We start from the raw sequence: 13027 nt of genomic DNA, 5'->3' as shown, positions 1-13027 counted from the left end.
AACCAGGCTGCCCATGGTCAAGTTGGAGAGGAGACTGCTTGTGTTAGGGACAAAAAAAAGTTGACATTTTCAACCTACTGTAACCCTTAGTCAAGTTCAGCAACATTTAATGAGCAGAAAATAATATCTTTTCCAGATGTGGCTATTTTATTCAACGTGAGGGAGAAAAAAATAACATTCACCAATGTATTTTTCCCAAAGTCATGTTTTTATTTTGCAACCTCTGCCCACCCTACCCCGCAGCCCCACCCCCGACCAGGAGAACTTTAAGAGTGAATTCTTCTCTTTTTGAGCTAGTATTAATACGAAAACAAAACCCAGACTTGCTCAAACAGTGATACTCCTCAAGGTTGCTAAGCGGACTTGCAAAAACAATTATACCTTTGAAATATTTTGGCAGTAAGAGTACCTCCATTGTGGTTGACATAGTTTGAGAGTTCTGCTGTCTTCAATTTCTCGAAAAGGATCAAGATTGTCCATATTGTGGAAACATTTACTGAAGAAAACTGGGTGTCGATTCCATTTTCTCCTAAGTGTCCACCTGACCCCGAAGCTCTTGCCAGCTTCCCCCATCCCAACTATTTTTAAGGCTTGTCGTAAAATCTATTTCTGCTTTTGACATCTCCAATCCTTTGTTGAACAAGGTTCCTGCTTACTTATTTTGGAAATTCACCACAAATCCGTATGTTTTCCAAAATAACAGGTTAATAATTTCTTTATTAAATGTCCTCTGTGAGCCATGTACATAAACTCTACACACAGAAAGTTATTCCTTGTCTACTGAGATCTGATATGAAAAAGCAAGACGAAAGGGTTTTTGTTTTTGTTTTTTTCGTGTAATTTTGGCACTTCAGCAATTAAGGCTCACAGCTCAAAGCATCTTCCTTCCTCACTTGTCTGCTTTCATGGTGTATGTTACAGTGAGATGGGGCCAGTCCAGTTTTTCCAGGTTATTCTCCTTGCTCCTTAAGCAGTTGACGACCCAAAAAACAAGTCCTTGAGTATAACAATGAAGATATTTTGGTCTCATCTTCTTATGCTACATGTGCATTTGAGTTCAAGTCAATCCAACACAAATTTGTTGAAAACCTACCAAGTACATGATTGAGTACAGGGTGCTGGTGATGCTCTCAACAGATAGATAAATTAAGATTACTGCAAGAACAACAAATTATCTCTTTAGCCTCAAGCTGCTTACTTTATAGGAAAATGAGAGATCTTTAACTTAAAATACACAGCAGAAAGAAAGATGTGTTGTACTAGACACAGTGCAGAGAAGTAAGTAATTACTGATGATTGCTGATGATTACTGAAATTATTGATGATTAATGGAAAGCAAAGACTTCACGGGAAAACTGGCATTAGGTCAATGCCTTTTAAAGAATGAGTAAAATTTGAGTAGGCAGAGAAGGGGGCAGAACATTTCATGAGGAAGGAACGGAAGTCTTCCTTCATGTGAACCAAAGGAAATGTCATTTGGAGTTCCTTCTTTTGGGTTTAAATTTTAATCTGGGTGCAAAGATGTAAGGTATTTGGATTTATGTTAGGAGAATCCAAAATAGGTCTTCTCTTTTTTGTGTGTGTGGTAAATATGTTTACACACACACATATGGGCACATATATATGTATATATCACCAGGAGGCCAAAGAAACCAATATATTTAAGCCAGAAACCATTTTACTTGATGATAGCTTAACAGTATACGTGCAAATAAAACCAAAACAAGCCTTATTTTTTGCCAGCAAATGGAGGTGAATATAGGATTTTGTTTCAGTCTTTGCCACAAACATTTCCTTTTAGATTAAATTCCAAGGCTTACGTCTGGCCAGCTGCCCTGGCTGTCTCCATTAAAACAGACTGGCCACCTTAACTGAGTTACGGCACCTGGAGCAAAGGTTTGAAGCCTAGTGTACCCCTAAACCCTGAGAGCATTCGCTCCTGCTCCTTCCTTCCCGGGGCCTCCCTGGACCTTCTCTCAGATAAGCATCTCTCAGGATTCCCGTGTCCCTGGGGGTAATGTTCACACACCCCTTCTTTGGCTTTCTACCAGCATAGAAAGTCTTATCCAGTGGATCTCTTTGTTTAGTCATTCATCCCCATATCCTCTGCAAAAAGATTGCTTTGAAAATCCAAGCATTTCTTTTGTTAAAAAAAAACCCAGTTTCCCAAGATAAAACGTTAAAAAGAGACTAAAGCAATCATTCCAAGACTACACCTGCTTCAAGGTGTCAGTGATCTTACAGCCTTAAAGCTCAGAGATCATTGTGAAATATATACTCTCATCACCAGGGTAGGTAACTTCCAAAATAAAATAAGTCACAGGGCAATTTGTCAGAGAAATGGGAACATGAAGGGGAAGCCTGTAGGTCCTCACAAATGACAGATGACCCTCCATCGTCACCGAACACACTTACAGTTAACATTGCGAACATCAGCTGGCACACGTTGAAGGCATGTCTCCAGTTGTGGTATAGAACCATCCGATAATTTTTCCTTACTGTCAGAAGCCACCTACACAGTGTCTGAAATGGGAAGGGAAAGGTTATGTCAGGAAGTTGTATGTATCTCTGGTGGACCATTACCAAAATGATGTCATCTGTCTGAGTAATCCTCAACCATCGAAGTCCTTCCACAAACATCTCACAGGATTCTCACGGTAATCCCACCAGGTGTGCAGGGAAAGTATTAACTTCCCCAATTTGTATTCGGGAAACCTGAGGCTCAAAGTGGCTACCATGTTGTTCCAGGTGCACTCCTGGGATCGCCCATGACAGAACATCATACCTCATAGTCGATTTTAAATTTCTGTACCATCCCCAGCTCCATGAACATCCGAAGAGCAGCCGTGATCATGGTGTCAACGTCGAGAGAAAAGTCATCAAAATGTATGTCGTTGATGGCAAGTTCTGACACCAAAGGGATGTTGGCTGCCTACAAAAGCAGAAGACATAAGTCAAGCCAAGTTCACCAGCTTTCCCAAACCCTTCATCTTGCTCTCCTCTCCTGCTTATCAGACGTGCCACATAAATCAGACCTGACCTGCACTTACACTCTGATACAGCTAAAGTCTGAGCTGGAAGTGTCTTTTGTTTCTGAACTGCTAATGCTCCAAGCAAATGAACGCGATAGGGGAGAGGGAAGCTAATCTGAAGAAAAAATATACACACTGGATCTAGTCTGCAGAATTTAGCATACAAAGCAGTCTAGTTTACTGACACTGCAGTCATACAGTGTATTCTGATGCATATTACAGAGCACTAAACACAAGAAACATCTGGGCAGCCAGCAGCTGTGAATTTTTTTTTTTTTTTTTTTTTCTTTTTGCGGTACGCGGGCTTCTCACTGTTGTGGCCTCTCCCGTTGCGGCGCACAGGCTCCGGACGCGCAGGCTCAGCGGCCATGGCTCACGGGCGCAGCCGCTCCGCGGCATGTGGGATCCTCCCAAACTGGGGCACGAACCCGTGTCCCCTGCATCGGCAGGCGGACCCTCAACCACTTGCGCCACCAGGGAAGCCCACAGCTGTGAATTTTAATTGCCACTATTCAGGAGAAGGACATGGGAATACACCACTTTGCCTTGTTTCTTGCATCCCTATATCCTGTAGCTGTGTCCTTGCTCTTTGTTACACACATGTTCTGTATATTCAGAAAGATGGAAAGGATCAGACAGCACATTTCTAGTGCAAAATGTGTTTCCTAATAGGATAGAGATGTTTGGAGCATATGTTTCACTGAAGGAATAAAGTTGCAATATAGTTTAGTGTCATTCTATAAAAACATCACAACGTAATTATAATACTGGTCGTACATATTCAGTGCTTTCAAAACACTCATGTTAAGCAGCTGTCAGTCAGTTGCCCTATACAAACTTAAAGGGCATAAAAAGTCTTGGGGAATAATTATTTTTGCTGGTTTCATTGGGCCACTCTTGAAAAGGGAATCATTTCTATGTTTTCAGATTATCAGGGACCATTCTGTATTCATATTCCTAGTCTATTCACTGGGTGTAAACTACCCAAGGAGTAATTTATGCCCTGGGACCACTTTGGCTGAGCAATGAAATCCAACTCTGCTCACTCTAAGCATCGCAGAAACCACTGAATCAATCCTTCTTTCTCAGCCCCATGCTCCTCCATAGGCGCACACACCTCTAGGCTAAAATCCAAACACTGGTTATTCACCACAACATTGAAGAACAATGAACAAATACCTACATTATGGGACAATTTGCCTGCTATTCTGCTGATTGTTTATTTTTGTTAAAAATTAATCAGCTTATCTTTCAGTGAATCATTTTACTATATTAACATATTTGTAGAATCTAGCTCCTTGGAATGAAAAAGGTGAGGCTTGTGAAATTCAAACACAGTGGTGGTGGAAATAGTCTTTGTGTGTAGGTGTCCTTATTTGGAGTTCCTGGCCTCATGCTAAGCACTTTAACACCTTGCTTTTTGCTTTAAAAATAATTTAAAATCAGGGACCTCTCTGGTGGTCCAGTGGCTAAGACTCCACGCTCCCAATGCAGGGCGCCCGGGTTCGATCCCTGGTCAGGGAACTAGATCCTGCGTGCCGCAACTAAGACCCGGCGCAACCAAATAAAGAAATACTAAAAAAATAATTTAAGATCAAAGTTATACATGCACATAGTTTTAAGAGTAAGTTAGATCTGCAAGGTTAGTTACACATGTGTGCACGCGTGCGCGTACACACACACACACACACACACACACACACACACACACTAGCAGAACTCTTCCAGTACCAAAATTTTCCCTTACCTAGAGGCAACCACGTTCAAATCATCTAGATACACTTTTTTGGGTATTTGGCAAAGTAAGGTGCTTGTGATTTAATTTTTAAATTATTTTCTGATTTAAGCACTATCTACTAACTTCCCCCCATTGAAGATGAAGACGAAGCTGTCTTACACTGTATCTGTCAACCTCTGCTACCTCATACACTATCCCTTCTCACTCCCCAGTATAATAATATAATAACTTTGTTTAGAGAAATATTCAGGGTTTATACTGTTATGACTCTGTAAAAGATATTCATAACTAAGTCATGCAATTTAGTATGATTACTTTTCCTTTCCTCGACAGCATTCTGTATTCTGAGTTAATAACTGTCTTCCTTAATGTGCGTTTAGTTTTCTCCATCCTTATCACTAATTCAACCTCGAAATTCTCCACCAATTGTCTAAATCTCATCTGAAAATATTCAGATACTTTGGGTATTCTATCAGTTTTATGAAGAAATCTCTGTTGGAACTTTCTGAACTGCAATCTGGACTGGCAGTCTTCTCAGCCTGGTATATAGCTTTCATCCTAGATGTTTCTTCACCATAATTTTGGGGGTGTCTTCATCTCTCTTTTATTTCTGTATCCCACATCTTTCTCTTTTCTGGCTCTCTCCTTATTTTGGTGAGACATGTCTTCCAATAGCTTCCCAAGAAAAGGTGTGTGTGCTGGGTAAATTTATGAGAGCTTGCATGTCTGAAATGTCTTCATATTATTGTCACATCTGATTGGTAGTTTGTCTAGATATCAATTTCTAGGTTGGAAATCATGCCATTACAATTTTTAAGGCATTCTCTATTAGCTTTAGATGTTACTTTTGACAAGTCAGAAGCTATTGGGAATCCATTACCTTTGAAAATGACTCCTCCTCCCTCTCTGTTTTTGTAGGATCTTCTTTTTGCTTCCAGAGTTTTGAAATATCATGAAAATGTGCCTAGGTGTGAGTTTATTTTTAATCATAATCCTAGGTACCTGGTGTGCCCTTTAATCTGGAAAATCATGTCCTTTAATTCTAGGAAAAACTGAAAAATGCACTCTTTGATGATTTCTTCCCTTCTTTCCTTTTCTGGAATTCCCTTTATTTGACCTTTGGACTGGTTTTTTCTTTTCTCTGTTTCCTCCTATATTTCATTTCTTTTCTTTTTTCTCTACTTTCTAGGAAATAGTCTCTCTCTTTATTCTTGATATTTTAATATCACAGTTTTCATTTCTAAGAGCTCTTCTTTTTTGTCTGGGTTTTTAAAAATGTTTTAATAGCACCTTGATTTTGTTCCATGGATTCAATGTCTTCTCCTACCATGGTGAGGATGTTAATAATTCTATTTAACATTTTCTTCTCCCTTCAGAGTTTACTTCACTCCCTTCATTTTGTTTTAGTCTCTCTCTTTTTCATTGTGGTTAGAAAACATATAGCATAAATTTATCCTCTTAATTTTTAAGTATTGTTAACTATATTTACATTGTTGTACAACAGATGTCTAGAACATTTTCACCTTATGTGAATGAAACCCTGTACCCAACGAACAACAACTTCCCATTTCCCCCTCCCTCCTGGCAACCACCATTTTCATTTCTGTCTCTATGAATTTGACTTCTTCAGATACCTCATGTAAGTGGAATCATGCAGTACTTGTCCTTTTGTGATTGGCTTGTTTCACTTAGTATAATGTCTTCAGGGTTCATCCATGTTGTACCATTTGACAGTATTTCCTTCTTTTTTAAGGCTGAATATTGTTCCATTATATGTATTCACCACAATGGTAAATACATTCTTAATCCACTTGTTGATGGTTTAGTCTCTTTCTCAATCAGCTTATCCTTCCTTAATCATTTTAATATATTTGACTGCTTTAGAGGTATTAGAAGTTTTCCCTAGCTGTGTGGTGATCTTTGGTTTTCGGCCCCCATTTAAAAATGGGGCACTGAAAGCTTCTATTAGGGCTTCTGGGGTCTTCTCTGAAGAGGGATCTGACTGACCTGTTTCCTTGGGGAAGCTACTGAATGTCTGTATCTTCGGGCCTTTGCTCTTTAGCTACTCAGATTCCCCGGAGAAGAATCTTCTGGGTGTTACAGGGATGGGGATTGGAGGAGCTCAGCATTGGTATATCACTTCATTCAATCCCCTTGTTTCCAGCCTGTATTCCTATCCTCAAGCTCTGCACTGCTGTCCCCTTATCCCAAAGAGCTGCTATTATACCTGCTTCAGAGGATAAGCCTCCAGTCTTTATGGAGTGGACATGTGGGACGAAGGATCTGGAGATCTAACTGCTTCTTAGATTCTCCATTTTCTTGTTTACAGCCCTACCTTCATCCCTATTTCCAAAGGTACTTAATTAGCCAATTCCTGAGCTATTTGGGGGAGAGGGGTCTGTGGCATAAATCTGTTTACCTCTCAGCTTTTCCCACTTTGCTAATTTTGGCTTTCTTGGGTTTGCTGAATTAATATTCATCCATCTGTTTTCTAGCTTTCAAAATTTTGTCATGGTTAAATCCCTTCCCAATTTCTTTATCTTTGAGAATGTATGCCTTTAAAAAAGTCCCTTTATTGTTGTTTTAGTGGGGCTTACGGAAGGAATAAAAGAAAATGAGTGTGTTTACTCTACCATCTTTATCTAGAAATCATTGAAATTATCTTTATTAAATGGTGCCTTAAATGATCAGCTTGGAGAACTCAGAGGTAAGCCAGCCTTTGGATTTAGCCCCTTTGTTTCTGTGCATGGCCTGGCTGCAACCACGTAGACCTCTTTCTCTTGTTCTGTGTCCCCATGTGTTCACTTGGGTCATCCTGACCTCGCTTATTAGGCTGTAAAAATCTCAGAGGCAGATGGCATGCTTCTCTCCCTTAGGGAAGCTCCAGAATGACTCTCTACTTCCATCACATGTTTCAGGGCTTTGCATACAGAGAATGCCAGGTACTTAGAATGTTCTGTGCTTGTTGTAATTTGTTCAAATTCAAACTCAAATACAACTGGAAAACCGCTTCCCAAGAGGGTAGAAGCCTTGTCCCAGAAGACACAAGTCTTTCTGGTTTCAGGAGAGGAGTTTTGTTCTGCGCTGGCAACCCTCTTACAGCTTGTTGCCAAAGGGCAGAAATGGCGATGGAGACTGCATTGCTGCTCTGCAGGTGCCCCTGTCTCGTGGATTATTAATAGCATATTCCCTGATGCCATTATAAATCCTCTACCCTTCAAAGGCACTAAATTCGCTTAATTATCTTAAAAATTAAAGAATATAGGCATTTTTTCATTATGAAATGTTAATGGAAAGGAAATAAGAACATCAGGTTGAAAAATGTAAGATGACCTCTGGTTCACCAAGACCCATCCTCATTGACCTTGTCTTTTTCCCCCTACTAGGTTGAGTGATCCACAGTTAAATAATACCAGTCTATAGATCATCCTGAGCCCTGTCGTAAACCCTTGCTGACATTTGTAGATGCAGAGAAAGTCCCAAGCCTTTCAGGAATGACCATTTTCAGCTATTTTGAGAAGTATGGATAGCTTTCATCTACATTCCTGGGTTCAAGAGCAGTTTCTAGAGAAATCTATGAAGAATAAAGAGTAGTGTGTGTCCTCTGGAGGTGCACATGGAGGTCTAGTCTGCAAAAGATTTGAGAAGAGCATCCCCAAATTTCCTTGTTATAGAGCCATATGCACCCCATCTCTTCTGATAGGTAGAGAATGGGGTCACATCTTCCAAAGCTATAACTACTCTAGCCATAGGATATTAACAAAACAAATCAAAGTCAATTTCTCCAAGTGTCAGTCTTCAGCTTTTAAATATTTATAAGGTACCATATCCCTAAATCAAAGAGGAGTGCTACAATCCGAAATAACTACTGAATTAATAGCCAGGAAATAACATTTGGTTAAAAAAAACATTTACTTAATTGTAACAATAAATGAAAACACAGAATTATGAGTCCTGGAGCTAATTTGAATAATGTTCAAGAAGTGGGACTCTAGCTGTCTGGGGGTACCTGATACCCTTTGACCATTCCTCTTCTTTGTTTGGGTCTTAATAGTTAAGTGGTTATCAAAGGGAGTCATAAAACTGTCTCCTCTAAAACTGAAAAGGTAGCTTTACAAAGAGGCTATAAAATGTTAAAATACTATCCTGGATCCCTTGACACAAGATTATTACATTTTGTGATGCTCAGAAAATGGGAAGAAACAACAAAGTAGGCGGTGGTCCAGCCCTAGAAATTCAAAGGAGAACTGTGTTGCCAACCCAACCCACTCACTCACTAAGCCCTCTGGACCAAAGGATTCTGGGATTAATGAAATAATGAAGACAGGACACTGGGCTGAGGTAATGTGGAAGGGACTGCAAAGATGTCTGTTTTGCCAGCACTGTTATAGCACTTACTACATACATACCAGGCACTCTTCTAGCAGTTTATGTATATTAACTCATTTGATTTCCTAAGAGGGACCCTAAGAGGTAAGGAATATTCCTAATCCCATGTTATAGATGAGCCAACTGAAACAGATGATAGACAATTTGTTCAAATTTGCATTGTTATGATTGGCAGAGGTGGATTTGAACCTGAGGAGTCTGGTTCTAGACCCTGGCGCCTAACCACTATATTGGCTCTAAAAGCAGACCGCTGCCAAGTCGAAGGGTTTCCCATGCCCGCATTATGCAGCTAACTTGGGTGCACCGTGAACAGTGTTTGTGATTCCCAGATGACTAGCCTGTTGATCCATTTTTTATGATGGGCAGCCTGGATCCATTTGAAGGGACAGTGTTTTGGTCTGTACGTATTTGAATCCATTTGGGGAAGTCTCAACTTGCAACTGATTTTGGCATAAGCTCCAGTTGTTAGCTTTGTTTTGATTACTGTGAACACAGAACCAACTACATACTCCCAAGTACTACCCTGCAAAAAATAATTTGTCCTCTGAGGGAGCAGAGGCAGACTTCAGGCAAACGACCTTAGCTCAGACTCAGCAGAGCATTGATGGGACTCTAATCACCCTTGGCTGGACAAGATAACTTAGTAAAATAAGGGAAGCAGCAAGCAGGTGATATACAGTGGGGTGGAGAGCAGAGAGATGAGGGAGCCTTCTGTGTGGATGGGATTCTGTGAAGGTTTCTCTTGTATATTTGGGACACAGCTGAGGTATGCTTAAAACACACACACACTCAGGCTTTAGAGGGACTAGTAGTACTACAAGTAACTAGTCATTTAGATAGCACACAGGCCCCTGTCCAGTGGTGAAGGGTGAAATTTTAACTAATTTCTTTTCTTCCTCAAGAAAGGAGGACACAGGGGCTTCCCTGGTGGCACAGTGGTTGAGAGTCCGCCTGCCGATGCAGGGGACACGGGTTCGTGCCCCGGTCTGGGAAGATCCCACATGCCGCGGAGCAGCTAGGCCCGTGAGCCATGGCCGATGGGCCTGCGCGTCCGGAGCCTGTGCTCCGCAACGGGAGAGGCCACAACAGTGAGAGGCCCGCGTACCGCAAAAAAAAAAAAGAAAGGAGGACACAGGCCCTTTTGAATCTCAGTACAAGTTTGCTTACCTACACCAACTTCCGAACAGGGAAAGCTGGGATACTTAGGTGGCTCACAGATTTATCCATGACATGTGAAACATGGGAAAGATACAGAATTCCAAAAAGAGGGAGCAATAAAGTTTCAGTAGTGCACTGTCGGTTACCAAGAATATGCTGGCCTAGCACATTCCCAGGTTCCACCAGCTCACTCAATCCACACACAATACAGAAGCTGCAAAAGGCTGGGAAGCCACCTGGTGGTGTGTGTGGCAGTGATGTGAAGATCTGAGTCCTCCTCGTGTTCTTGGGGCCAGGCATACAACAATGCCATAGTCAACCTCTGCAGTTCATGGGCTAGATTTATATATAGAAGCAGTAAAACTTAGAACCTAAGAATGAATATAAATGTCTAAGAACTGTGAAGAAATATTTTTTAAAAGAATTACTATCTCATATTAAAATAAATAATAAACATAGTATATGTTTTTATGTTAAAACTTAGACTTTATCCCTTTAATTCAGCCGATACCATTTTTACCATGTCACTCCCTCTTTAAATGCCTTTAAGGACTCATTGTGGCTTGCTGAATGAAGTAAAATTCCTTAGCTTGGTATCCAAGGCACTTCATAAACTGGTTCTACATTGCCCATCCAGTGTTACCATCTTCCAGTCTTCCATGGATGCATCAGGATGGGCAATTTATTATCCTTTTTCTCATCTCTCCCTCTATGGTTGCAGATTATTCTACCCCTCCACCCACAGGGTTTGACTGCTTCCTTACTCTGCCAATTGAAATTCAAGCCCCATTTTCTATACAAGCTCATTCCCCTTCATCCATTCCTTCTTATTTTTTTTAACATCTTTATTGGAGTATAACTGCTTTACAACAGTGTGTTAGTTTCTGCTGTATAACAAAGTGAACGAGCTATACGTATACATATATCCCGATATCCCCTCCCTCTTGCGTCTCCCTCCCACCCTCCATATCTCACCCCTCTAGGTGGACACAAAGCATCAAGCTGATCTCCCTTGCTATGCAGCTGCTTTCCACTAGCTATCTATTTTACATTTGGTAGTGTATATATGTCCATTCCAATCGCTGACTTCATCCCAGCTTACCCTTCCCCATCCCTGTGTCCTCAAGTCCATTCTCTATATCTGTGTCTTTATTCCTGTCTTGCTCCTAGGTTCTTCAGAACCATTTAGTTTTTTAGATTCCATATATATGTGTTAGTATATGGTATTTGTTTTTCTCTTTCTGACTTACTTCACTCTGCATGACAGTCTCTATGTCCATCCACCTCACTACAAATAACTCAATTTCGTTTCTTTTTATGGCTGAGTAATATTCCACTGTACACATGTGCCACATCTTCTTTATCCATTCATCTGTCGATGGACACTTAGGTTGCTTCCATGTCCTGGCTATTGTAAATAGAGATGCAATGAACATTGTGGTACATGACTTTTTTTGAATTATGGTTTTCTCAGGGTATATGCCCAGTAGTGGGACTGTTGAGTCATATGGTAGTTCTATTTTTAGTTTTTAAAGGAAATTCAATACTGTTCTCCACAGTGACTGTATCAATTTACATTCCCACCAACACTGCAAGAGGGTTCCCTTTTGTCCACACCCTCTTCAGCATTTATTGTTTGTAGATTTTTTGAGGATGGCCATTCTGACTGGTGTGAGGTGATACCTCATTGTAGTTTTGACTTGCATTTCTCTAATGATTGGTGATGTTGAGCATCCTTCTATGTGTTTGTTGGCAAACTGTATATCTTCTTTGGAGAAATGTCTATTTAGATCTTCTGCCCATTTTTAGATTGGGTTGTTTGTTTCTTTGATATTCGGCTGCATGAGTTGCTTGTATATTTTGGAGATTAATCCTTTGTCAGTTGCTTCATTTGCAAATATGTTCTGCCATTCTGAGGGTTGTCTTTTCGTTTTGTTTATGGTTTCCTTTGCTGTGAAAAAGCTTTGACGTTTCATTAGGTCCCATTTGTTTATTTTTCTTTTTATTTCCATTTCTCTAGGAGGTGGGTCAAATAGGATCTTGCTGTGAGTTATGGCATAGAGTGTTCTCCCTATGTTTTCCTCTAAGAGTTTTATAGTCTCTGGCCTTACATTTAGGTCTTTAATCCATTTTGAGTTTATTTTTGTGTATGGTGTTAGGGAGTGTTCGAATTTCATTCTTTTACATGTAGCTGTCCAGTTTTCCCTGCACCACTTATTGAAGAGGCTGTCTTTCTCCATTGTATATTCTTGCCTCCTTTAACAAAGATAAGGTGACCATATGTGTGTGGGTTTATCTCTGGGCTTTCTCTCCTGTTCCATTGATCTATATTTCTGTTTTTGTGCCAGCACCATACTGTCTTGGTTACTGTAGATTTGTAGTATAGTCTGAAGGCAGGGTGCCTGATTCTGTTTTTCTTTCTCAAGGTTGCTTTGGTTATTCAGGGTCTTTTGTGTTTCCATACAAATTGTGAAATTTTTTGTTCTAGTTCTGTGAAAAATGCATTAGTAACTTGATAGGGATTGGAATGATTCTGTAGATTGCTTGGGGCAGTAGAGTCATTTTGAAAATGGTGATTCTTCCAATCCAAGAACATGGTATATATCTCTCCGTCTGTTTGGGTCATCTTTAATTTCTTTCATCAGTGTCTTATAGTTTTCTGCATACAGATCTTTTGTCTCCTTAGGTAGGTTTATTCCTAGGTATTTTA

The 13027-nt window shown here is 40.3% G+C and overlaps 1 protein-coding gene across 1 annotated transcript in view; it reads right to left on the bottom strand.

The window, feature by feature from the left end:
• PDE11A (phosphodiesterase 11A) overlaps window positions 1-13027 on the bottom strand; it is a 454637-nt gene that overhangs the window by 91300 nt on the left and 350310 nt on the right. The window contains exons 11-12 of the mRNA XM_081242289.1: window positions 2786-2932; window positions 2416-2523 (exon numbers count right to left, since the gene is read on the bottom strand). Coding sequence (XP_081098415.1) covers window positions 2416-2523; window positions 2786-2932 — 255 coding nt within the window. The remainder of the gene's footprint in view (window positions 1-2415; window positions 2524-2785; window positions 2933-13027) is intronic.

The sequence above is a fragment of the Mesoplodon bidens genome (genome assembly GCF_964165515.1).
Source record: "Mesoplodon bidens genome assembly, chromosome: 8".
Taxonomy (NCBI): Eukaryota; Metazoa; Chordata; class Mammalia; order Artiodactyla; family Ziphiidae; genus Mesoplodon; species Mesoplodon bidens.
This window is presented reverse-complemented; position numbering and strand designations above follow the sequence as displayed.